At 40.4% G+C, this 26510-nt stretch overlaps 2 protein-coding genes across 18 annotated transcripts in view; both read left to right on the top strand.

Moving 5' to 3' along the window:
• MXRA8 (matrix remodeling associated 8) overlaps positions 1-2949 on the top strand; it is a 114594-nt gene extending 111645 nt beyond the window's left edge. For all 15 annotated transcript variants that reach the window (XM_026073927.1, XM_026073919.1, XM_026073918.1 and 12 more), the window contains one exon: positions 2466-2949. The gene's annotated coding sequence lies outside the window, so the exon portion shown is untranslated. The remainder of the gene's footprint in view (positions 1-2465) is intronic.
• Positions 1-26510, top strand: part of DVL1 (dishevelled segment polarity protein 1) — a 74374-nt gene that overhangs the window by 22218 nt on the left and 25646 nt on the right. For 2 of the 3 annotated variants that reach the window (XM_026073900.1, XM_026073899.1), the window contains exons 3-5: positions 11254-11375; positions 17524-17636; positions 23530-23668. In XM_026073900.1, the coding sequence (XP_025929685.1) occupies positions 11254-11375; positions 17524-17636; positions 23530-23668 (374 nt within the window). Of the gene's footprint in view, positions 1-11253; positions 11376-14222; positions 14400-17523; positions 17637-23529; positions 23669-26510 lie in introns of those variants that run through there. The other variant, XM_026073901.1, reaches the window with a different exon arrangement.

The following is a 26510-nucleotide window of genomic DNA, read 5'->3' as shown; positions in this document are numbered from 1 at the left end:
GAGATCTTGACATATCTTGGGAAGTAAATCTCATTGTAATGTCATATTTGAGATCTGACACTCCACCCACGCCCCAGTTCCTCCTCCCCTCAAATTGTAGGCATCAGGCAAATGTACAGGACATGGACCCTGTTGTTCCTTCCTGAATTTGATTATTTGGTCTCAGAGAAAGGAGGGTTGTACCCTATTGCGATTTATGTTTTGTCACTGTCCCGTGCCATCCTGTTGAGGTTTGTTGGTAGAACTCTCTTAATGCAGTTTGTTCTGGAGCTAGTTCTTTGTGTGAACCTCTGTACCAAAACAGTGGCTCATATCTGAGGTTGATAACAATCTTTGACTTGATAAAGCTGCTATGATTTTTTTGTACTAGCTAAGGATCAAACCTGTTGTTTATACAGATCTTCCCTTTCCATCAGCACAGTATTTTAATTTTGCTGTAGGCAGCTCTAGACATGGTGTGCCAACTTCCTCTTCTTGCTTTAGCTTTGGCCAAGTGCATTAAATCACAAAACACCATACAAATGTACTGGCTCAAGATATTGAGCATCAGCATGGGCCCTAATCAGCTATTTTTAACTGCCTTTTTTTGCTCTGGACATTATGTTCTCCTTCCCTTTTCTTTCACATTCACTTACACAATCCTGTAACCAGCCTGCACTCCAGGGGAGCTGATGAACAGTTTCTTTCTGAAGTCTTTCAGTTCTCTTCTGCACTTTAACCAGCAGGTGATTATCCATGGATGCCATGGTTGTAGTTTCCCTTGCCAGCTAGAAGCCCTGAATAAAACAGCTCTGTATGTATTTCTATAAAAGCAGATTTCACTTTTTACAGGACAACGAGCAATCCAGCTTTATGCTATCTAAGAAAAGTATAGTAATTTTGATGTCACATGAGTCCCAACCTGACTTGCACACAAGTACTCCAAGCCCATTGGCACAGGCACCGAAATGCAATGAACAAATCCGGTGTGTCAGCAGCAGTAGTTTTCTCCTTGCTGTGTTCCAGATGCTGTAGTTCAGGTTATTGTGACTGTTACTTTGTGGCCTAAGGAACCCAGTCTTGAATAGCCTTTTGAGTAGGCTGCTGGCTTACCTGCAGCTCTGAGAGCATGCCAGCAATACTTTCGAACAAGTTCACCTGTTTAAAAGAGCTTCTATGGTGGATTGTATTTTTTTTTTCCCCTTTTTTTTCCTTGAGTGGTTGGTGCTTAGATCTACAGGGATGCTTGGTCTGTGGTACATGCTTTTGGTGGGGCCAGAGATCAGGTATGTGAACATGAAGCAACATGCAGGTATAGTTGCTTGCTTTTATTCCATGGATGAGCAGATCATAGGTGAGGTGACAGCAAGACATGAGATGTTTTTGGGCCTAACCAACAATTCTCACCTTGCTGACTTTTACTGAAGATGACTGTCTGCAAGATTTCTTGTTTTCAGAAAAGAAAGCATGTGAATTGTGATTATGCTGCTAAGAAAACAGATCCTCTTAGCTGTGTAAAAATCGTTAACCTGTTCTCTGGGGCACAGCTGGAGCCCTGGTGAGTGCATTTTGGTGTATTTTGCCTTTCATTAGCACTCTAATAAGAACCCTAACATGATTTGTCAGATGCACTTGATGGGGAAAGCGTGACCTTTCCCATTGTGAGTTAAATCACAAATGAACTTTGTCTTGCAATATGGATCTAAATTGCGTTCCAGTTCTTGCTTCGGCTAGACTGCTGTGCAGTCACTGTAATATGCAGGAAGTAGAGGTTGTAAAGGCTGTTTGAACATGCAGAATAAAGTAAGAAGGAACACAGAAGGTCTTGTTAAAAAAAAACAAAACCCAAACTGAAAACCGAATCCAAACTTTGTATGCTGTGAAGCACAGTTGTTTGAATTCTCTGCTCTGTATTCCCCACCTCCTCCCATTCTAGAGTAGACTTCCCCATCTCCTCCCATTCTTCTTAATTACTGACATGGGCAAAAGTGTTTGTTTATACCAGTATGGGGCTGTGTGACTTGGGGCCAGAGATGGAATCTGATTTTGGGAGAGGGAGAAGAGGCAGGAGAGTGAAAAACTTGAGATTCCTAATAGAAACTTGGACTTCACAAAGTGCTAACCATGCATCGTTTTGAGCACTGTGCCTCTTTTAGGTGTTTAGGATGAATTATTGTAAGTCACTAAGTGCTTTTGGAAATCTTGAGGCAGATACCTAGTTTTAATGGGCAAAAACCATTCCATAAGAAATAGTGGATGTGGACATCTGTTCTACTAACACACACACACACACACACACACACACACACGCTATAATTTCTCTTGGGGTATAGTTCATTTTTACTTCTGTGAGATTGCTTTATGTGAGTGGTGTTTGCAGGCTCAGGTTCTTGCTGGGCATTTTGGAAAAATAGTTTGCAAGGAAGAGAATATGTTACCTTTGGCTTTTTGCAAAAGTTTAAAATGCTTTCCTATTTTCTCTACAGAGTCCAGGGACAGCCTCCCAGTGGAAGTTGGGAATGTGGAAAGAATTGGCCTGTGGTTGCTCCAGATCAGAGCCAGCTGAGTGGCCTCTGCCAGCAGTTTGCACTAAGTGGGTTGGCCATTATCTGTGTTTTTTAGGAAGGCTTTGCAACATCTGGGAATAATTCCCTGACAGGCTGCTGAGGATGTGCACTATTTCCTATTGGCTGGCAGTGATGTCATAGCTGTGTGCGAGTCTCCTTCTCTCTCTGTTTTCTTCTCTATTATCTAGGTGCCAGCAGATAATACTTGTCTGTGCGTAAGCTTTTTAGACTCTGTGTTTGTAATTGCCGTTAGCATTGTCGTGTAGAACTGTTTCGTCTTCTGCCACACAAGAGAACACAGAAGAGTTAGGATTGTTGAATAATCTTCAGCAAAGTGTATTGTTGCCTTTTGGTGTGTAATTGAGGCAGTGAATTAAAATCCAAATAAACAGATTCCTGTTGATTTCTAGTGTGTAACATAAACTGATTTCAGGGCCTGCGTCTTCTCTTGACAGATTTTTACATATCCTCACTCATCTGCTGATGGTCTGAATATCACATAGGAGGAAGTGTATATAGAGTTGTGTGAGAAGTCTGACCCAAAGCGAAGAGGATATTAACAGAATATTGTAAAGTAGATCATCTTCTATCATCTTCTTACAGAGAAGGGAGATGGGGATCACTGTAGGCATCCCTAAGCTTTGAGGTGCCAGAATGAGTTATTGGGAGAGGACTGGAGTCCTAGTATATGAGAATGAAGTTTCTCTAAGGGGCAGGTACAGCCAGGAATGGACTGCTAGAATCTGAGGAGGAGGAGATGGGGGAAGAGCAAACAGGGTAATGTGAAGGATTTGGGACTGGAAGAAAAACTGAAAGAATGTGCCAGACAAGAGGAAGCTACAAAGCTCTAGGATTTTGAGGTCTTCTCTTTAGAGTAACATTGTGTGGTTTTGTTCTGCTATGCACAAGAATTCTCAAATTAGAATGAATTCAAGTTTTAATTGAAGAATGATGTTCTTTTTCTAACTGCGATCAGTAGATCATGGGTAGGGAAAAGACCTTGAAAGAAATCTTACTTCCTTAGTCATGTGGCAGAAGCTGTTGCTGTCATTTGCAGAAACACGGTATGTTCAACCCAGGTCTTTGCATTGCTTGGTTTCAAAGTCAGTTGCCTTTTATTTGGTGATTTCTGATGCAGAAATTTTATTTTTCTGCTCCAGGATTCTCTTTCAAGTTTACAGGACAAGCAGTCAGCATCCCTTCCAAAAGTGATTCATGGAAAGGACCCAAAAGAGGAACTGTCTCTGTGGTCACTGCCCAATGTACGCACACATCTGCCTGTTTTTAGCTGGGGTGGGAAATGTACAAGCTCTCAGAAGAACAGTCACCTTCTGTCTGCTGCAAGAATCTGGAAGGGTGAGATATGGAAACAGGATTATATGATCACAGATATTTTTGTTCCCTCCTATTCTTACTTCACATGGTCTCTGGGGAGGCTGATAACCCTGTGTTTAAAGAGAACTTGATGCAAAGTTGCATTCAGTTGAACTGAATTTGTTTCACAGCTAGTCTGCTATACTAAGTCATGAACAAACACCTGAAATGCTTAACAGAATCTAGATTACTTTAATCTGAGATGATGTTATGGCTTGTCAAGCAGGAAAACTGGCCTAGTGAATAGAACACTAACTAGCATGCAGATATTTTAGTTCAGGAAATCTTGGGCATGTCCTTTGGTTGTCTATTACTTGGATTCCCTACTGAATAAGATGTCAATAGATACAATTGACATTGTTCTTGCAGAACTGTAGGGCAGTAAGTCTAACATGAGGATTCAGCAATCTAAGGACTGTGAAGAGGTGTTTGCTCTGCAAAAGTGTGCACTGTCAGAGGTTGATGCCCCAGCTGTTTTGTAGCAGAGTGGTTTGTGAGAGCATTCCCTGACCTGCTTTGGGCAAATAGCTCATAGAGTTTAGATATGTGGCGTAATGCAACTAATACTTGCCTGAAGCAATTTAGTAAGTGTTCATTCTAACCATGCTATTAGCAAATTATGGGTTCAGCAATCTCTAGGTGTGTGGTGGTGGTGGACAGGGAGCTGTGCTATTGTTGTCCACTACAGCTGGATCTGAAAGAGATCACCTATTAAAAATTTAATACATGTGGCTCTTGAATTAGTTCAGACCTAGAATGACAGAAGGGGACAGATGATGAAATCACAGAAAGAAGTAAGAATTTTATTTTGAAACTTGATTCTTGTCTTTCTGTGTATGTGCATTGGTAAAGGTCTCTCTTTTTTTGGCAGCCGATTTTCCTAAATCTGTTCCTTTTAGCCCAGGTCACAGCTTCTGATTTCCAAGCTATAAACTTGACCCCATATTGTGTGAGCATCTGTGGACCATGGCTGGAGAAAACCCCAGATAAATACACTGTAGTTTCAGCAAGAAGAAGGGGAAGCCTGACTTACCCAGCATGGACAATTTATAATTGCTAAAATAAATGTCACATTCCTGATGAGCTTTTGCAGTTCTTCTATCAATGTGGAGTCCTGTTGCCTTTGATTGAATTCCTGGTGGAGTAAAGGGCCTCATCAGTAAATCCTTTTGTGCAATTGGTCCTTCATAAAGCATAAGCAAATGTGATATAGAGGAGCAGAAGCACAATTGAGCCACCAAGAGGTGAAGCAGTCAATCCAAGGTCTTGCTGAAGGTCGGCAGCAATAATGGGAAGAGAACGAAGGTCTCCTGACACTGTCATCATTCACTGATGTGATGTCATCCTCTAGCTCTAACTGGGGAGCTAAAGCCTTGTTTGTGTTTGAGAGTCCAGCTTCTTCCTACTGATTGCTCTTCCATCACTTGAAATTGCCTACAATATGTAGGGTGGACTAGTGTGAAATTTGCCTTATGCTAGGACTTCAGATTGGAAGTCCAGCTGCTAAAATGAGCAGCGTTGGCACAAAAAGAGTGGACTGAGCATTTAGTCTTGCAAATGAGTTCCAAGACAATGGTTTCTTTAGCAGGTGCCTAGCAATGCTGAGTAACCTTTTCTACCTCAGAGGGAAACATGCACTTTTTGTCTGCCTTGATGGGCTGCATGAGTTGTTACCACAGCATAGTGTGTCTGAGTTGCACAGCATACTTTTGTTTGTACTGTCATGAATTGAAAATAACTGTGTGAGAATCACTGGGGATCTCAGAAGAATATAAGAACTTTCTGTAGTGTGCACAGAGTCAATATGCTTTCTCCACTTTGTAGGAAAGATTTAGTAGTGAGTGTAATGGTAAGACCTCAGTTGAAAACATAAACAGCATTCAGTGTGATGGAATGAAGAGAATCAACAGTTACAATTAGTTCCACACTTATTTATTAACCTCCTCCATGGGAACCACACACAAGACATCCATGTTTCACATTAGAATGCAGTCCTCCTCCTTAGGTGGAACCTAACAGCTGTTTCACAGCAGACGGGCACTCTCTTGAACAGCACACAGTATGAAAGCAGTGTAAGTAAAGAAGTGGGATAAAATGCTATAGCCAGTCAAAACTGCAGGAGAAGGTTGATGGCTGAAATAAAATTAGTGGGGCTAGCTTCTGGCCAGGAAGCTGGGGTTAATACTGCTTTTCTCCTGGAAATACACTGAGAAGCCTGTGACGTGGCAGTCTGTTAGTATGTTATCTTCTCCTTTCAAAATGATATGGTATTGGAGTATTTTACTCCTGCTATAGGTTCACAAAGAAAAGGACACAATTTTTCTTAAAGCTGGTAATATACTTAATGATCTATGGGGTGTCATTTGTTGTTGGAAGAAATGAGGAATTCTTAACTAGCATTGCAGAGCAGGGAGCAGTGATTTTATGTGCTCACACATGCAGCCCGGGCCTTTGCAGTGGCATTTGAATTCTGTKAATAAGTGTACACCCTCACAGAATTCTTCCTCTTATGCAGTCACCATACGGCCCTCATCAAATTGAAGGGATTTGTGGGGTACCTGGAAAGGGACAGGGCTGCTAACGCGCTGCTCCTAGTATTGTATGAAGGCTCCGGCTGACTCCAATAGTCAGCTGCTCCTAGTGGTGTGGTGCCTTCCTGACCATCATGATGGTTGGGGAAAATCAGCTAAACTGTGCTGTCAACACAAGCAACAAGATTATTATGTCTTCTACTGTAGATTTTCTTTTCTAGCATAACAGGCACTTTTTTTAGTGATCTTTTGCAGTGTTTTCATTGATTTGGTCTGCAGCCATCCAAATATGCACTTTTATTACAGTTTTTTTGAACACAGAGATCTGTAAGTCAAGAATGTAAGCTTTGGTGGAGGGTGACAGTGCTCCATGTGCTGTCACCAGACATAGATTTAAATAGCCTGTGTTTTGTTTTAATAACTTAATTGCTTCAAGACCCTCTTGGTGGAGTCTGTGAAATCAGGTCCTCTTGCAGGACCCTCCAGGCCCTGGTTATCAGAAGAGCAAGGCCAGGCTAGGCAGCCCATTTAAACTGTTACACTCCTGACACTCGGAGACAAATTTTCACCCAAACTCTTTGTCTAAATTATAGCAAGTGCTCTTTGTGTGTGAATGCCTGAGCTATGCTGCAACTGGCAGCACAGCAAGGGCAGCATGGATCTTAACTTGGGAAGACAACCATGAGAAGACTAGTAAATATTTAAGTGTTCTGTACTGGCCACTACGTTATCATGACTGCTGTGCTTACGACTTACTACCTGAAATCTGAAGGATATTTTTCTAGGATTTACAGGCTACTCAGAAACAGGAGATATTGCCAGTGTCTTTTCTTGAGTTCATATATATGTACAACTGGTAGTGAACTGATTCATGTCTAAGGTGCTGTATTTCCTGAATGCAGCTGAAAGGTTAGTACAGGTAATTTCCACAGCCCTCTCCCCTTTATAATGGTAATAGCATGGCCTGAGACAGCTTTCAAGAGTTGGAACCAGCCACCTGCCTCACCTCAGTGAATGTAGATGGATCAGTCAAGCCTCAGTTTCTTTCTCTGCAAAATGTTGTGATAATAGCTCTGTACCCACAAAAGAGACAAAAGAAGGAAAGCGTTCAAACTCCATAGCAAGAGTTATTCAGGATGGCAGAGAGGTACAAAGTTGTCTAAGGCTGTTTGTGACTTTARTCTTGCTGGTGATCAGTAAGAAATGGTCATGCAGTGTTTATCCTTCAGGAAATCCCAGTCAATGGGCATTATTCACAGAGTAGCCTTGCTGTGGTGGCTTCTGCTGCTTCTCAGCAGCACTCCAAGATGGTCTGCCACCTCGATCAGTACAGAGAGCTTGCCTGCATAAAGGGTTCTGCATTGCCAGGACTTCTTCCTCCGGGATCAGGGAAGTACTTAAGAACAAATATCCTGAAGTATGGAAGGCATTTGTCTTATTGGTTCATCTTGCTTTTTGCATCCCGTGCATGTTTGTGACAGGTGTTGTCATCAGCTGAAAGTCTTAAAGAAGGATCATGTTTTCCTGCTTTGAAATAACTGAAGCCAGGGTTGTTTGCATAGCTCAATACAATTTAGAGTGTGAAAGGATGTGCAGATCTTGTTTACATCAATTTTTTTTCTTCTTTTTCTTCCTTGATTTGATTTTGCTAGTGAAAATGATTGCACAGAGATTCCTCAAGAGATGAGCCAGGTTCAGACACTTTTTTTACATCTCCATAATGCCTACATGCTTTCTAACCACCTCCCATTAACTTCCATGTCTGAAAGAAAGAAAGAAACCTCCAGTGGTCATGTTCTTAGGATAGCTCATGTTATTCTTCACTTCAGTATTTCCTCTGTTGCTCTTGCTTTGGTGATGAGTTTGAATAACATAGCTGACTCCATGTGGTGCTGGAAACTGTTTTGTCTTCAGGTTGTTCCTTTTTTACAGTCTGTCTGTTTGCCTTCTTATGTTTATGGTATATGCTCTTAAGAGTAACATACTGTCTTCTCCCCTCCCATCCCATTTCCTCCCCTCTCCTGCTCCATCCCATTCTTTATCAGCCTAGCATTTATCTGACATTTATATTAGGATTAGTCTTTGATAAATTAACCAATTAGAGTTGGAATATCTTATGTAGAGCTAGTTTGTGCACAGCTAAAAATAGAAGGAGCTGAGACCTTGGTTGCCTCTTAGTGAAAGGTAATAATCTATACTGATATTTGAGCATCTACTTAATTAAAGACCTTACAATCATATTGTTTGAAGGGTGTCAGCAAAGAGATTAGATGGCTTAGGGAACTGGTAATAGGATATAGATCTTTTCACCTCCAGGTCACTAGTTCAAGTCTAACTGCTGTTGGTAGTGGCCAGAAAATGTTGTGTGTGGTCAGTGGTCTGTGTGAAATACATGAATCTGTTTTAGCTTCCTTTCTGGTTCGGCAGGATTTTTTCCCCATTCTTGGCAAAACATTCAAAATACATTGAGGAAAGATGAGCTGATCGGTATGGACCTAGACTAGGATATGCAAAATCTGTATTTGCTTTCAGGACTGCTGTAGACTTCCTGTGTGAGGCTGAGCAAGTTGCTTCATTTTGCTTTGATTTGTTCTCAGTATAGTGGTATCAGCAATGCTGCCTCACTTTTTCTTGATCTATTTTGTTTGAAGTGCAGGCAGTCCTTGGCAGGGTTAGTCTGCATAGGATACCTAGCAAATAGGAGACAATTTTTGTACTGGTAATGGATATACTATGATCATTTATAATATGAATTAAGTCTTTCAGATGGTGGAATTCTAATTTCATTTTGGGCAAAATCCAGCATGTTGGTCGTCTGCCCTCCTGGTTTGTGTAGTAGAGGACAGGAATCTTTCTGCATTGTTGTGCTTTTTAATAAAAAATTATTTGACTATTTAAACTAGGAGGCAAAGTTGAATCAGAAATGGAACTGCTGTTTTGGAATTACCATATTCCGTTTGCAGAAATGAATTAAAAGGCATCTAGGACGAGTACAGATTTTTGGTTTGATATAGTGGTGTTTTATGCACTGTGTATGGTTCTTTAAGGATTTAAATTCTATTTGTATATGTTAATTATTTTTATCTCAGCTTTATGAAATCAGTGGTATCCTGCCTTTCTGGATTGGGGAACTGAGGTACATATACTGATTTTCTTATCTAAGATTTTACTGAATCATTAGTAGAGAAGGTACCAGCACTGTCTGGTTCCCAGGTGTACACTTCAGCTAGTTTATTCCAGCATCAGTAGGATTTTGAAAAAAACAATGTGGAAGACTAATTTCACTTGGGTATACAAAAAGATCCTTTAACACAAAGCATCTCTGTCATCTTTTGCAAAATACAGAATTTTTTGCATTTTTTGCAAAATATAGATAAGTATATACTAGGCTGGTGGATAATTTAGGTAGATAGAGTCAGATCTCACTTAAATGCAGGATCCTCTGTCAAACAGTGTATGAGCAACATACCAGGAAGGTGGGGATGGGAAGAGGGACTTGTTCTTCTTTCTCTTGTATATTCATCAGCTGATTAAAGATGTCACAAAAGGCCTAATTCTTCACATGCTGAATGGAGAGGATCTTTCTATCCTGAGTTTATTGGAAGCAAAATTGAATGCAGTAGGTCTCTTGTGTGATCTGACCATCCCTGTGATTCATTATCCAGGATCCATTATCCCTCTGTGTGATTGAGGGTGTTGATAGGAAATAGAAATAATATGATCCAGTATAAACTGTTGTTTGAAGACTTTGCGCTCTACCTTCCAATGGAACTGGAATGTATAATCAGTCCCAGGCACACCAGGCTGTATATAGATGTTTGGTGTTTGTAGTGGGAAGATTGATTATTATGCCATATCTCCATTACCTATTTCTATGTGAATGCTGTTTGTCAAGCGTTCTGCATCCTTCCCTTCTACCCTGGTTGGCAAGCTGCCAGGAGCCTTCAGCTTGCATGAATGTGGATGTTGGCATCAGTTTTGAAGGTGTTAGTTATAACAGTGTAGTTTTGTTTGTAGTTTGTATAAAAGTTTTCAGGTTGTTATGGATTATAGAGGAGCATACACTGCACACCCTGGTTTTCACAGCGTGTTTGGGAAATGCTATTTTGCAGCTCTCTCTTCAGGGAATATTAAGAGACAGAATGGGCTCAAGACGCATGAGTCTGACCAACATCAGGAGTTTGGCCCTCCTTCTAAAGTTTATGGGGTTTGAGATTTGGTGGATTTTTTTTTTTAGTTCAGACATCTAATAGAGATGGGGGGCAAGTGTGATTTGGCTCTTGGTCCAGAACAGTTTGTGAATTTTCCTTTTTTTTTTTGAGGGTCTTTATATAACAAATTATAGCATATTTGGGTATCATACTGACAAATTTCAGCTTTTGTTTTTTATTTTTGTCACAACAAATACAGACTTAAAGTGCAGTCTTGCAATGTGCATGCATTTCACAAGGAGTCCTGACAAATTGCAAGCCTAAAAACCACAGAGGATGCTGAAATGACAAGTCATAAGAAACACTGCACTCCCTGCTCGGTGTGATTGTTATGAGATGAAGAAAACTCTGTGGTGCTTGCAGAAACTTTGTGGATATCCTAACTGGTGGTGGTTTTATGTTGAGATCAAATTCAACAGGCTTTTTTGAGGGATTAGCAGGAATCTGTGCAACTAGACACCAAGCACTTCTTCTCCCTCTAGTTCCTCTAGATGCTCACAGAGTAAGCAGAAAAGCAGTCACTGAATGCCTTGCGTCAAGGTGGAGAAATCTGTACAGATGTGTCTAATTCTCTGTCCTTTTTGTTGACAGCTGGTCCTGGCTGAAAGCTCTCACTCTGACACAGGTTCCCAGTGCACTGAGAGCCACGCAGATCTTCCGCCTCCCATTGAGAGAACAGGTGGCATTGGAGACTCCCGGCCTCCATCATTCCAGTAAGAGAAAATTGTCTTTTTCTTTTTCTTTTTTTTTTCCTCCTTTAAACCAAAATATGCAATTCATGTCTGCCTCTTCCCCATATTTCTCCCTGCTGCTGCAAACTAGCTATTTATTGTTATTGTTAGAAAAATAATATACTTATTAGACTGAAGAATTAAAAGGGGGATGGGAAGAGAAAGATCTGTCACTATTAGAGTGAAATAAATGTCCTTTTATGTCTCATTTTGAAACTCACTGTGGAACAGTTAAGTAGAAGAGGAGATCGGGATGCTTCTTGTGCCTTACAGATGACAACCTTTTATTACCGTGTTATATGTAATTATGTAGTGTGCAGGGACAACAGAACACTGATACCAAGAGCAAAAATTCACTTAAGGAATAATGTCTCCTCCCTGTGCATACAAAGGCTAACAGCTTGGGCTGCATATAGCCAGAACAGTTGTCATCTGATTTAATGGTAGCCTTGTTATTTCCTGTTACATGTGCTGAACCAGTGTTAGTCCTCAGATATTCCCTTATTTTCAGGGAGGCACTCTGAATTTACCCAAGGGAGACTTAAAGCAGGGCCTGGTTCTGAATAATATATAAAATATTGGGAAATTGTAATCTTGTTTCCTGTCTGTTTCATGGCACAGCAAGTGGCTTCCCAAAGCGTGCCTGAAAGCTGGTATTGTGTCTTGTTTTTAAATATTGCCCAGACGAAGCTTGAACAATGCTAAACTTTGAAGAGTTCAAGTTCTGAATTTCCAGGCTTTCTGTTTTTTGATGTGATGAACCTAATACCTGACCCCAACTTCAAAGCTAGCTTCCCATGCATTGGTTCTTTAGGGAGATGGAGTTCTGCATTTAAACTTTGAATTGCAAGTCAAGAAAATAGTAAATTAACATCAGTTGATGCACACTGAATAGAAGTATTTGACRGAGAAGTTTCTGCGAAGGCTTTTACAGTGCTGGAGCACCTGCGTCAGAACTGAAGGCCAAGTTCCTGTCTTCTTCCTTTCACTGTAACTGCCAGAATACTCACCCCCACCCCCTCGTAATCAGATGATTTTATTCTCTAGGGCTTTCTTGCATCTGTTGTAAATTTGGTGTTAAAGTCTAGAAGTAATCTTTTTCTGTGTATAGTGAATAATCCTGCCCCATCTTTCCTAAGGTGTAAAAAGTGTAGCTGGCCTAGCTAAATGAGCTTTCAGTGGCTCTTGCATAGTCCACTTGGCAGAGTTTCTCCTGCTCGTCACATCAGGGAGTGCTGAAGCTGTCTTCAGTTCCTGAACAGGCCTTGTGCTGCATAGACCAGAGTCCTACTAAGACCAGATCAGCCCTACTAAGTAGGGGTTAACATCTGTTTCATTTCTCAATCTTGGCCCAGCCCCTTGCGTTTCCCTCTGCATTGCTGACCTTAACAAGTAGCCAGAAAGATGGGCTAATGCAGGGAGCGCAGCCCCAGCACTAGCAAGCCAGTGGCACGTGTTTTGAGAAGGAAACCCAGTCTTGATTTGTCTGTTGTCACATTTTTCCATTGCTTTCTGGGATATCTGTTGCCTAGAAGAGCCCTTTATGCTCTGTATGAGTCTTTTACAGATAAGTGCCTTCTGGAGGGGACAAGAAATCTTGGGAAATGCTAACGCTGTCTGACACTGCGTTTCTTGCAAGGGTTTTACTGCCCTCGTGCGATCGTGAATTACTTTGCGTTGGCCGGGAGAGGCCTGTATGAGTGCAATCACATGACTGGCAAGTATAACTAGTTCTTTGTCTTCCAGACCTATACCTAAATGTAATAACTGCAAGATCAAATTTTATTTTAAAATAAAATGTAAAAGTAAAATTATATTGTAAATTACAGAATCGTGTAGACCCACTCACTGCTAATAACTGTATGTAGCAAGACTGAAGAAAATTAACCTGTGCTCTGCAAATATACCTACTGTCCTTCTCTTCTTGACTCCAGTCAGCCCAGTGCTGCAAGTGATGCTGCCTTCATATTACAAAGTGAATGTGAGAAGCCTCAAAGAGTTGAAGTAACTTACACAGGTCATGCTGACTCAGGTGTAGTGACACAGGAGGTCCTTTTTTTCTGGCTTGAGTTCTCATTCCTAAATAAACCATCTTCCTTTCTCCTCTTTTCACCTCTCTCTGCCCCTTTTTTACTTTTTTAGATTGTGGTAGAGATTCTGACTTAAGGTCCCGGCTTGTGGGCAGGCCTTTGACTAAAACTTGCTCTCCCTTAATGCCTTTTTTTAAGTCCAGAAGGGAATCTAATGATGACCTAATCTTACCTCCATGACACAGGGCAGAGAATCTCACTCAGTTACTCTGCACCAAGCCCTTAATTCTGTTTAGCTATTAGCATTTCATTTAGAAAGACATCCAGTCTTGCTTTAAAGATTCCCAGTGATAAAGCATACACTGCAATTTGAAGTCATTTGTCTCAGTGGTTTGTGACTCTTTATTAAAACTGTTTGCTGTATTTCTCATCTAGATTTGTTTAGCTTCAGCTTCCAGCAATTTCCCAGTAGATTAAAGAACCATCCAGTGTCAGGAACTGTTTCCCCATGTGGATATTTGTAGACAGGGATACTCATCTCTTGATCTTCTCTTGGATAAACTTAAGCAAGTTGAGCTGCTCAAGTCTTTCAGTGCAAAGCATGGTTTCCTGAACATGATTCATTACTGCAGTTCTCTTATGATCCATTTTCAGATTTTCAGCGTTGTTTTTAAAGGATGGATCTTGGGAAATGAATGTGACTTACCTTCTTGGTTCCTAGATCACTGATTTTTTTTTTTTGATTTTTTTTTAATGTCACTAAAATCACCACAGGCCTGTCATCTCCTATCTTCCTTCTTCAGTGATGGTTGTGTTAAGATAATTGGGGTCTTACTTGTATGAGAAGCCCCAACTGAGCTGGATATTGTGTAATTGCGCATACGGAAATGCAGAAATATTGCTGGCCAACAAAGACTACAAGAAATGAATGAAGTGGACAGATCAGCAAGCAGGCAGTATCAGCTGAGAGAATGAGGTACATATCAGAGGGGAAGTGTTGGTTCCAGCTAGCTGTTTGACAGTGTTGATAGTTTGTTTCATCACTGATTAAGTCCAAAGGGAATGTACTTTTTTTTTTTCTCTCTCGCTGATGAGGGTTCTGAAGCTCGTCTTGTATTTCACGCACAACCACTTCTGTTTGCTGGTAAGCCGGGCATTGGAGAATCCCCATTCATCCTGAATGGTTGAAGCTGCTCATGGTTTATTGGTGGAGGAGCATAAGTGAGTTGAGAATAGTCACCTCCTGAGCTACCTTTCTTACTCTTGCCTGCAACTCTTCAGTGTGTTCACTGGAAATTGAATTGAATTTGCTCAGCTGTGAGAGAGAAAACAAGCCAGCTGAGAGGTTCCTTCTGAACCTTTTGTGTCTGCTCGTTTAGCCTAGTAAACTGTTTAGTAATGAATAGTAACAGTGGTAGTCACTAGATGGTGCTGCTGAGATGGCTTAGAGTGTCTCAGGACTGGCTCCCAGTGCCCATCTTTGTGTTTGTGTTTAACAAAGACAAGAGACACTACATTAGGAAGCAGTCACCCTCTTCCCCTCTTCAGCTGAACAGGACTGAAACAAGAAATGTGAATGTACTTGGAACAACACTTAAAAACGTGCTTATATTTGGATAGCTTCATTAGGGCTTAAAGTGTGCATTCAAATGTTTTCTTGAATAGGGACCTCTATTTCCTAATTTATATAGTCGGCATGTCAATACATTTCATTCATTCAAAGGAAGTTTGTGCAGTTAGAGAAGGCTTTCAGCAGTCATCTTAAATGTAACACCATGCAGATGTGCTTGCACATATACCAGTTCTGGGTCCAGCTAAATTATGTGTACTGATCTTGGACAAGCCCTCATTTGACTACCCAGCCATCAGGCTATGTAGCTACGTTAATGTCCAGGTTCAAGATTAGCCTTAGAGAAAGAACTCTTGGTCAACAGTGCAGCATTTTGGTAGAGGTACAAGGAAAGCAGGCAGGAGCAGCAGCATCACTGTTGGACTGAGTTGCTTTGTGGAGGCATCCTTGTACAAGCTCTCAGTGATATTATCCTAATATTGTATTTGTTTCATCAACAAAGAAAGTCTGCAAAGTTCATGCAAGTTCCCTTCTTGCTTCTCATCACTTTAAGGTATGTCTGCGTGAAGGGGGTGTAATTCATAGATACAAGTAATATTTTTTGTGGAAAAAGATCTGTTGCCTAGCCTTTTTTAGGTTCATGCTTAAGAATAAGAAAAAAGTAGCGAAGCTCTTAATAAAATTTTTCTGATGGGTGGAATTTGTGGGACAGAGAGTAAGAATATGAGCAGTAACCTTCTAAGGGACATCTTTCACAGCAGAGCATTAGCCTATGTCAGGCCATGTTCTATTGCAATTTCAGGAGCTATAGGTCAATTTCCACAATATAGTCCATTAAAAAGAGCTGTGTCCTTTTTCAGCACTCCAAGAGGCTTTTCTCATTGCCTTCCATGTGCACGCCTCAAGGTAGTTTATGAAATGTAAGAATGGCAGAGATCCATAAAACACATTGAGCCTGAGGGGAAAAGTGAAGAGCTAAGCTAATTCTGTGCAAGGTGAAAAGAGTATCTCCCTCTTTGCTCCAGCCAGCTCCACTTTAACATGACTCTTTTTTTTTCCCCCCCTCAATAGAGATCTTGAAACAGATGGTTGCAAATAAGTGATCTTATAGACTCAGTGCTTTGTATTACTGCCACTGTTCTTGACTAGCAGACTTGACTCATCTATTGGAATTACAGGTGACAGGCAGTATTGTTTGTATGAATTGAGAAATGGCCATTTCTAAATGTCTGGAAGTTCAAGAGTTAGGGAGCTGTTGTTGATGTTTGTTTAGATTCATCCCAGAAAGTGGTCCTAAACCACTGCCTCTTTGAAACCTTTTTTTCTGGCTGATTATAGTAGTGGAAAAGTTACTCTCAGCAAGTAGAGCCATCACAAAAGCAGAAGAAATCTGGCCACTGAGATGGTCATCAAGGTTCTTCTGATCTTTGTTCAAAGTTTATTTGTTCATAATGGCCCTTCGCTGGGGCTTACTAGATTGAGGACTGTGCTGCACTGATGTAGCTGTGTGACTTTCAAACAGTTGAGAGCATGAGAGGAGATTCTGGGATCTTTTTGTACATCCTACAGACATGCACTTAATTATTCTGAGCCTTGCTGTGACTTGTAAGAGTTCAACCTTCAAGGTTGCAGCTCTGTATTAAAAGTGGCTGCAGTGAGTTGTGGCTTCTGCCCTCTGGCTGTCAGCATGCCATATGTCTAGCTCAGGTTGTCAGGGAAACAAGTCTGTGAATGAACAAGCAACCAAGGAAGTGAGCTGAAACACTGGATTTAGTAAACAAGACTGTGTCCTAGGTAAACACCTTTGGAATATTGTAGAAAAGGCAATTCAGTTCACAGTTCCAGTACTTCTTTGAGAATAACCTTCTTATAGAGCATGTCCTCTGTTAGCATTACTAGAGGAGCTCATACGTTCTTGTATATGCTTCTTGAATACTTGATCTTCAGAATGAGCTTGGGAGGATTTGAGAGATGTGCAGGGTGTTTTGGAGGTTGAATGGGTGTGAGAGTCAACGACCTTTGTTCTTCCAAAAAGTGTTGTGTGTTTGCTCCAGTGTTAGGCAGGTGTGCTGCTAATTTGTGATATTAAAACACTCATGATGGGACTTAGCTGAGCTCCCAGTTCCTATGAAGTGTGTTAGTTGCAAAAACTGACTTTCTGTTGCCATATCAGTGCACCGGAGATCTGTTAAAAGAGCAGTGTGCATTAAAAAAATTCCTTTTCTTTGCCCATCAACACGTTTTTCTCCATGAAAATTTCATGCAAATGTCTCGTGGCAGCTTTTTCGATGTAATGATGATACTACTTCTGCAAATAGTGCAGTGTCTCAGGGCAGGGAGATTGATGTCATGTCACCCTTCAGGTGATTTTGAGGTGAGCAGAGCAGTCTGGGGGAGTTTGCACTGCTGCTGTCCAGACTAGCTAATCTGTATAATAGTCGTCTGGGTCTTCTGAACCAACGTTCTCATGAATGCAACTGTTTTTTATCAAAAGTGACTCCACTTTTTCTTCCTATTTGTCCTCTTACAGCCCAAATGCTGCCAGCAGTCGAGATGGACTGGACAATGAAACAGGAACAGAGTCAGTTGTTAGCCACCGGCGAGACAGACATCGACGCAGGACTAGAGAAGGGCATGAAGATGGTGAGTTCCTTCCCTTTTTTCATTCACAAAGAACAATTTTTCTGTTAGCCTTTCAGAGCCRGAACTACTTTTGTATGAATACTACTGAAGAGAAGAGTGCCTGGGTTCTTGTGTGCTTTCAGGGACTATTATTATTTTAATAGAAAAACTTGATAATTGCTTTGAAAGACTTTGAAGCTCAGGATTTTCTAGATGGTCTGGACAGCCTACAGTGAAATGCCAGGGAGATTCTGTCTGATGATGATAAGAAGTTTCTGTAGCTTTAGAAGATGATCAGCCTGGAGAGGAGTGATAATTTAGCTGATGCCAAGCTCCATGCTATTGTGGCTAGACTGCCTCTATTATTCAAGTTTGCTCATTTAAAGGTAGGTCACATTATCTGTATGATGTGTTAGAGTTTGCAGTGTAGACAGTGTGAGAGTCTTGTATCTTAGCGTTGTAAGATCTGAGCCCAAATACTCTGAAATAGTTTCTGATTTCTCTAGGCTTAGATCAGCAGTAATGTTTTATGCTGGTATAACTATGGCACATTGGCTCAGATGATCCTTCTTTAAACATATGTACATCCAAAGTACATGCATAAGTTACAGAACTTCAGCTCTTGCTTCTAGTCTATACATCAAAGTAAGCTTGTTTTTTCATTCATTGCCAGACAAGAATTTCCAGGCTTAATTAAGAATTAATAGATGCCACCCATTGCGTCTAAAATGGTCCTGAATCTGGAATATTTGGGCCCAAGAGATGCCATCACAGACTTTTATTCACAGACCCACCCACTAAACTATTTGCCTCCAGTTAGAAAACTAAGTCACATATATATAGTGTATTAGAAGCAGGTGTCTTTCTGTTTAACGCTTCCAAATTGTCAGTGGCTCAAAGTGAAAGAAAATTACTCAAACAATGGGTGGAGATTACTCAAACAGCGGGTGGAGCTGTCTTTGCATGGTACTGACTGCACATTCCTTTGGGAAACCACAAAGTGAGAATCTTCTAATATGGTCTAAAAGGTTGCTGAAATTCTTCCTAGGTTGCTTGCCTCCTGTTTTTTTTTTTTTTTTTTCCTTCTTCCCTCTAAAAATGCTGGATCTTTTATGTGCTTTCTGAATATATTTTCCTTCTGATCTCATGGGGCTACTACTGTAACTCATTAGGTAGAACAGTGCAACTCAGCAAAGTTTCCCTGTTCAAGGATGCTGTTGACTTGATCTCCTATGCATTGTGATTCCTGAGTATTATGCTTAGTTTAAGGTTCAAGACTGAGATCTTCAGGAAAACTATGTCAAAGCTACTACAGAACATACGATTCCATTGTAGAATCAGTTTACCAGTTTACTGTAGGCCATCTTAAATGTAGTCCCTGTCTCTTTGCTAGTTGATTTCTTGCATATTATAAGCTATCTTTATGTGCTGTTACTTTTCATTAGAGGCTTGATCTTTAAGGTGCTGAGTTACATTTGACATTGCTGAATGTCCTTCATTCCTGGTAGTGTACTCACCTGCTTGTTTAGTGTATGGCAAGATTAGGCCCTGAGGGCTGCTCACCAAAGAACTAAAAATACTCTGTTGTCTCCATGCCTGCCTGCCTGCCTGTCTTAAATGCATGTGGTCTTTTCCATTCATGTGTGTCCCTCCCTTTCTTGCTAGCTTAATGTGGCTGGAGCACGTATTGTAGACTGCCTTTGGATTAAGTGGCTGGGTCTATACTATTACAGCTGAAACTGACTTGAGATTCAGAAGAGGCAGCTGAGAGATTTTGTGCTCTCTCTGCTTGATTTGGAATAAGTTTCTTCTTTCTCCTGCTCTTTCTACTTTGTTGTGAGCTGATCTCTTGTAGACTGCCTCCTGTGCTGCCTGCTCGCAGGGAAGAAGGGAAGAAGGTCATCTTTCTGTCAGAGATGATGTTCCCTAGACCAGTCAACATCTTTTTTTGAGTGTCTGGGTCACTGCCAGAAGAGGAACTGCAAGGAACCCTTCTGTCTGGGTTTGTGAGGCTCTGGGCAAAATTTTCATTTCACTCAATCCATGTGAGTGCTTTATAGTCTATGTTTTCAGATTCAGGAGAGTCTCTCTGAAAATTCAAACTCACATGCAAGAACTTTGTTTTATTTGACTCTTTCTAGGCCCAGATCACCAAATTTTGATTTTAGTTGAAAAACAGTTTATACACATGCTTCTTCTCTAGAGTTGCTGAAGACTTGCTTCTGCAGTCAAGCCCATGCCTTGTGGAAGTCTTATCCACCAGGTGCATCTGTATCTGACTGCCCAATGTAATCATGGTGATGGAAAAACTGTCCTTGTTTTACAGTGTCAGGAATGCCATTAGTATTTAATACAGGGCAATAGCACCACGGTAATAAGTATCAAGTGACTTATGGTAAATTGGGGTACTCGTAATTTCAATTCTTCAGTTAATTTTGAAGAGGCTGTCCCCAGCAATACTGCAGACCTTACAGCAGTGCTGGAATTCTGGCTTAGTGCTGACTCAGAGTTATGAACTGTCATCTACCAAACCTTTAACACCACTTCTTATGGTTCTGAGAATATTCTTGATCTGCTTCTCAATTGTTTAAATAGGTAGAACTAATATGATTGCATAGTTAACTCTGCATTGAACCTTTGTAAGGAGAAGTTCATTTTTGAATGACTCTTACAAAGTGGGTGTGAAATTCAGTGAGAAGAGAAAAGAAATGGATCGTATTTACAAAATGGTTGACTACCATTGGTTTGACATGATGAGAAATGCCTCAGAACACTGCATGGCAGGCTCTTACTTACCTACCAAAAGTAACAAGATCAGATATCTTTTGTTCATTCTGGAGTCAGGATGTCCTATAGCAAAAAGAAAAGGGGTCTGTTTTCCTAGACCCTGTAGCGCTCTGTTGTTTTAAAGGAAAGAAAACAAGAGAAGTTGTGTCTTCTGGCTGACTAGCAGGTGCTGAAGATGCTGAAGTGTGCGGACTGTGAGTGCTGCTCCATAGTCCTGTTCCTCTGGGACTGTAAGCCCATTGAGTCTGCTGTAAGCTTTCAGCCTTTGGTCTCCTTTCTCTTCAGTATTGTTAATTTGCTGCCATGTCAATCACTTTCTAATTTCAGAATTACAGTTTGCAATGGGAAAGTGTCCTTTTTACTTGGTAGGTGTACTGACTGCTGCTTCCCACTGTTCACTGTGAGATCCCTGGGTCCTGACCTGTCAAACAGTGACTAGAATATATCTKGTCAGGTCTCCTTATCAAGTGGGTATGTGTATTTTTAGTTGCAATTTGATGTGCTAGACAGAGTCCTCTGAAGGCTTGTGTGTTTTGTCACTATCGTGTGATGTGAAATTATAGATGAGGGACTTGCTACCTTTGAAGTTGGATAGAAAAATATTTTTAAGGAGTCACAGAATCACAGAATGGTTGAGGTTGGAAGGGACCTCTGGAGATCATCTAAGTCCAACCCCCCTGTTCAAGTAGGGTCACCTTAGAGCACATTGCACAAGTACTTTTCATGGATACAGCTTTGTGATCAGAGACGGTCTGTGAAGTGAAAAAAGTCTGCTGCTGTTTTATGCAGTTATTTGATTAGGGAGCCATCTTTATAACTTTTTCCAGTGAGTACGAATGAAGTAGGATGGCATTGCTGGAAGGAGGCCATAAAAAACAAAGGATAAACCTATCCAGATATGAGTCCGTGGTATTGCCTTTGCCAGGGCCAAGACTGCTTGCATCACTGCAATGAACAAGAAAGTCTATATGAGATAACTGTGGAATAACCTGCTAACTTTGGCAGTTTGTACTCATTACCAAGGGTTGGTTCATGTACCAAAGCAAAATGATTCAGCCCCTTCTGTGTTTTTTTTTTTTTTTTAATTCTATCCCATTATCACTGAGGGTACCTGTATTATCTGAATAAATCTCTGATCTCCTCTTGTTAATCTGGAGGTGGGACTGATACCAGGGACTGTGTTTGGAGTATTTCCTAACATTGCTAAGATTGGGACCTGAACTTTGGGACTGCAACCTATCTTTTTATTTTACTGAGATTTACGTTTCACACTAACTTTTTCTATGATAGCCCTTGCTGCTGAAATAGGAGCTCTTGCATCTTCAGAGAGCTTTGCCAGTCTTAACTAATTACTAATTAGTCATTGCCAAACCTGGATGAGGTAGATGGCTTAGAAAAATGACTTTGGTTTACTGATGGTATGGTATGGTATGATATGGAGTTTACATTAGAGAACTTTAAGCCAATGTATATTTTGCCATGGACATTCATAGGAACAGGGTTGGTTGTTGGGTGGCTCATCTAGGGCTGTAATCCAGACTGATCAGCTGGTATTGTTGGAGTTCAGGAGTTTCTGGCTTCTAGTGCTCTGAAATTAGCTCATACTTTTCCCTTTAGCTAGAAATGGGATAAAATTCCTGATTCTCCTATCAGTCTGAGCTGTGCTCAGACAAGTACATGTAACTCAGTAATGCACGTTATCTGTTTTCAAAATGATTTAAGGCTCCTATGTGAAACAGGCTGTACATATGAGCAAGAGGTGAGTCTTGTTAGCATGCATAAAGCAAGAACAACTGCTGTATCTTTTGGTCTCATGAAATATATTACTTTATTTCCTTAGTGTTTCTGCAGTCATAATAATATTTACTAAAAAAAAAGTAACAGAACAGTGTGTTATTTTCATTTGAAAGGACTTCACCAAAATGCATAGTTCAGCGCTGTATCCTGACTGCCATTTAAATAAGATTGAAAGAAGTGAAATACCCTTACCATGGAGAAAGTTTTAAGGCCCTTCTATGACAAATGTCATATATCAGCAGAGACATTATTTTCTTGAGTCTTCATGCCTTCTTTGCCTGGAGCAGAGTTGGATGTACAATGGAAGAATAGGCATATGAAAAGGTGGACAAGGGCGGGGGGCAGCAAGATTGTGACACCTGGTTCACAGCCCACTTCAGGGGCAGAAGCTGTGTGCTTCACTTGTCATTATGAAATAGTAGTAAATCCACTTTTCCCTGCAGAAAGAAATAAATGCAGTTAGTGTGTTTGACTTTGCCCTGTAGAGACGTGTTTAAATAATACCAAAATTACAGCTCCAGTAATTCAGAGAGGGGCAGCCTGAGTGATCCTCACTGGAACACTGCATTACTTTAGCTTTGCTCCATGGGTATTAATTGTGCTGAGTAGCAAAACATACGTATGGTACTGCTAGATCACTGAGATACAGCAACACATACTCCATAGTGTTTGTAACTCTTTGAGCTCATCATTGGTATAAAGTGATTGATGAATTGCCCACCCTGACAAGATAGGTATCCCTGGATATTGTACTTTGATATGATTGTATTGCCCAGACAATGTGGTGTAGGTAAGGGGATAGGAAGGAGTAGGATAGATCAGGGAAATGAGTGGTTTTACGGGTGAGAAGTTAATAGAATTCATTAGGGAATGTTGTTTAAAGCTTTCTGTGCTGTTTGACTGGTCCATACCAAACTCAGATGGTGTTGTCTGCTGCTTTCCCAAGATCTTTTTGTGAACCTTCCTTTTGATAATAACTGCTTGTTGCCRTTCTAGTGCACATTTTAATACCATTATAATACTTGTTCATGCCTGCTACTGCTTTCTTGATCCCCTTATGGCTTGCCTATTCAGTCTTGAATATAGCACATGAACTGAGCCACAGACAAATAAACAAGTTATGAAAAAGGCAGGTGTGCCAGGATAATAGGTTTTCAAGCTGTTAACTGAAATCAGGTTCTACAAAATAACTCGGTTTCTGCATAGGGATCCTCCTGTAGGGTTGTCCACAACTGACACCGTGAATGCAGTGCTACCCTCATTGAYGCTTTATGTGCTATTTCTTCCTTCCTCTTTATCTAATAATACTCCATTGAATTTCTTCTTGCAGTCCCTCGGATCAATGGTCATCCCAAACTAGACAGACACCGTGAGCACCCTCCTGGTTATGACAGCTCTTCCACCATGATGAGCAGTGAGCTGGAATCCAGCAGCTTCATTGACTCTGATGATGATGACAACACAAGCAGGTAGGGCATTGGCATGGTGATTGAGTTGTTAAATACTCTTTGCATCTGTTTCTCAGCCTCTTGACTGTGTTTCTGGGCTTTACTTAAACATGTTAACTGAGGAGATGAGATGATTCACATCCCTTCTCCTCTTCCCTCACCTGTTTCCTTGCCTCTCCTCCATTTTTCTGCTAGCTATGATTTGAGCACTGATAATTCATCAGTCGCATCATATGGTACCCTAACACTGCTCAGAGAAACCAGCTAAATTTTTGGGGTCCTTCCTATAGCTTAGGGCCACTGTTCTAGTTAAGAAAAAAGTTCTGTTCCTGTCCTTCTGTTTTAATAACAAGGGTGATTTTATCTTAGAATCAAAGCAATGTGCAACTGTCTGCCTATTTGTAAAGTAGCATTGTGAATATCATAACAAAATACTCTCATCATTGATTCCTAATAAGTTTTCGCTTAACTAAGGCAGAATTGGAAAGGAATTCCTATGGAATTGCATATTATCTGAGACCTATGAGTAGAGGAATTCATCAAAGTTAATGTCTTACAAAGGCAGGTCATGTCACCAAATATTTATATGACTTTTTAATTAATTTTTTCTTTTCATGCAACCAGGGAGAATGTGGTGAATTATTCCTTGCTGTTAGCAAAAAAGCCTTCTATTTCAAGGCATCCTCGTTAATCTCTCAAGATATTTTAGTTATTCCTTAAAAGGTTTATAAGCTGATGAATTCCTCAGATTTGAAAAAATATATGTTTAAAGGTGCAAAATCAGTCAAAACTATTGTTGTTCCCCTTCCTGGCTTCAGTGACAGCATTCTCTAAGCATTGCTTCTAGAGCTGTTATAATGTCCCATGTATCCAAACAGGATACAAAAACCCTTTACAGATCTGTGGTTGTTCAAAGAGACCTATAGCTAAAACAAGGTACAAATACGGCATTCTTAAATTCTAGGTAGATGAGAAACAGCAGAGAACAACAACTCATGAAGATGCCACTTAAATGTTTGCTGTGTTTGCAAGCAGATGATTAGCTTATTGAGTTCAGTAGATATATTTGTGGTCTTAAAGTTAGTCGCAGCTTAAATACCTGTTGAAGAATACCTGTTCCTTCAACTGCTGTTTAAATGCTGAGTGCTTCCAAAGAGTTGAAAGGGTAACTATATTAACATTTAAGATTTGGTTCTGGATTAGCTGTGAGAACCTATTTTGCAGTTACAGCAAAGTTGCTGACACCTGAAGATAAAGAAAATTAGTCCTTAGGATGCTTTGTAGTTCACTTGGATATTCACATGCATAAATGTTTAGCAGGATCAGCACTTAACCCAAAGGTATTCTAAGCCTTCCTAAAGCCTTTAGGGCTTCCAGCCCTCCCTTCCCCCCACCTTAAAAAAAAAAAAAAAAAAAAACCTGTAGATGATTTTGTTTCTTGTAAATAAATGAATTATTTCCATGGCAGCAAGATATGCAGTAGGAGAGACTTACAGTATGCACATACAGTAGCACAGCCAGGGTGGCCACTGAAGCACAGTATAGTAGACCCAGCAAATCCCTCCATCTATTAATAAAGTAAAACTTCCTGTGCCTGACCTGAGAAGAAAGAGGCTCTTCAAAACTGCTGTGGAGGCCTTTTCCTTTCTAGGGTAGAAGCTCTTGGCACACAGAATAGCTGTCAGGCCAGCTAGTCAGGAAGAACAACTTAATGGAATGCTCTAAGGTATGCTGTTGTGTTACAGTGATGATGTTTTCGAGCAGATGAGAGACTGTGCTGGCAGGGAGTAGTTTTCTTAAGAGGCAAATACAGCCATACAGAAAATCAGGCATGCTCTCTGCTGGAGACTGGGGTCTGGGGAAAAGGTTCAAGGGGGTAAGTTTGGTTAGTAACAGCTGATGAGCTCTAGTGTCAGAATCTGCATTGTGAAGGAGGTTGTATATGGAGGACACAAAGAGAAGAAATCAGACGTGCGTGAAGAATATTACTACCTTAAAAGTGAAGAGGTTGTGAGGTTTGGGATGCTTTTCTAAGAGTGTCTGATATTTTATGTTTTTATTTTCAATTTGGAGCAGTGAAGCAGATTTGGTTAATTTCCTGTCCAAGAAAGTTATATTACATTTAGAGAGAAAGAGTAACTTTTTTCCAGTGAGTTAATCATTCACAGGCATTACAAGACAGTACAGTTCCCTACATTCACCCATCTTCTCTCTGTTAAATTTCTGCTTTAAAGATGTATTATGTCTAGCAAAATTCATTTGGCTTCTTTTTGTATAGCATGAGGCATCATTTTTATAGTACAGGCAGATCTCTGTCAGAAGTTCTCCAAGTACAGTGACTTTATTGACTTTTGAAATTCAGGGAACAGAAACTTGCTGTTTTGATTAATCTTGATTTTTCTATTGGGATGCAGGAAAAGAGACAAAAAGTTTGCTCTTAAAAAGGGTCCTTGAAGTAATGTGAATGTAATGATTTTTTTTCTTTGTCTTCAAATTATGATACAGTTGAATGTTAGTGGCATTTGCAGGTGGTGGGTGATATTTTGAGTACAGATTGATGTAAGGAGCTCACAGTAACCTTTTCAATAACTGTTGTTTCTGCCTTACTTTTCTTAAGCAAATAAGTATCTAGAACTTGGGAAGCTTGTGGCTGTAGGGTTATTGTCAGCAAACAGCAATTAGTATTCTCACTCCAAGTAACTGAAATAATTCACTGTAAAAATTTCAACTGCATTTATTTCTCACTTCAGAATTAACAGTGGTTCTTTTTAAATCATATGGATAAGCTTTCCTTTGATTTAACAAATCATTTGTTACTTTTTTTTCCTTCGGGGAATATAGATTGGACTTTTTTTTTTTTTTT

This window comes from Apteryx rowi, unplaced genomic scaffold (genome assembly GCF_003343035.1).
Source record: "Apteryx rowi isolate R43461 unplaced genomic scaffold, aptRow1 scaffold_38, whole genome shotgun sequence".
Taxonomy (NCBI): domain Eukaryota; kingdom Metazoa; phylum Chordata; class Aves; order Apterygiformes; family Apterygidae; genus Apteryx; species Apteryx rowi.
Note: the sequence above shows the minus strand (reverse complement) of the source record. Positions and strands in the feature narration are given on the sequence as shown.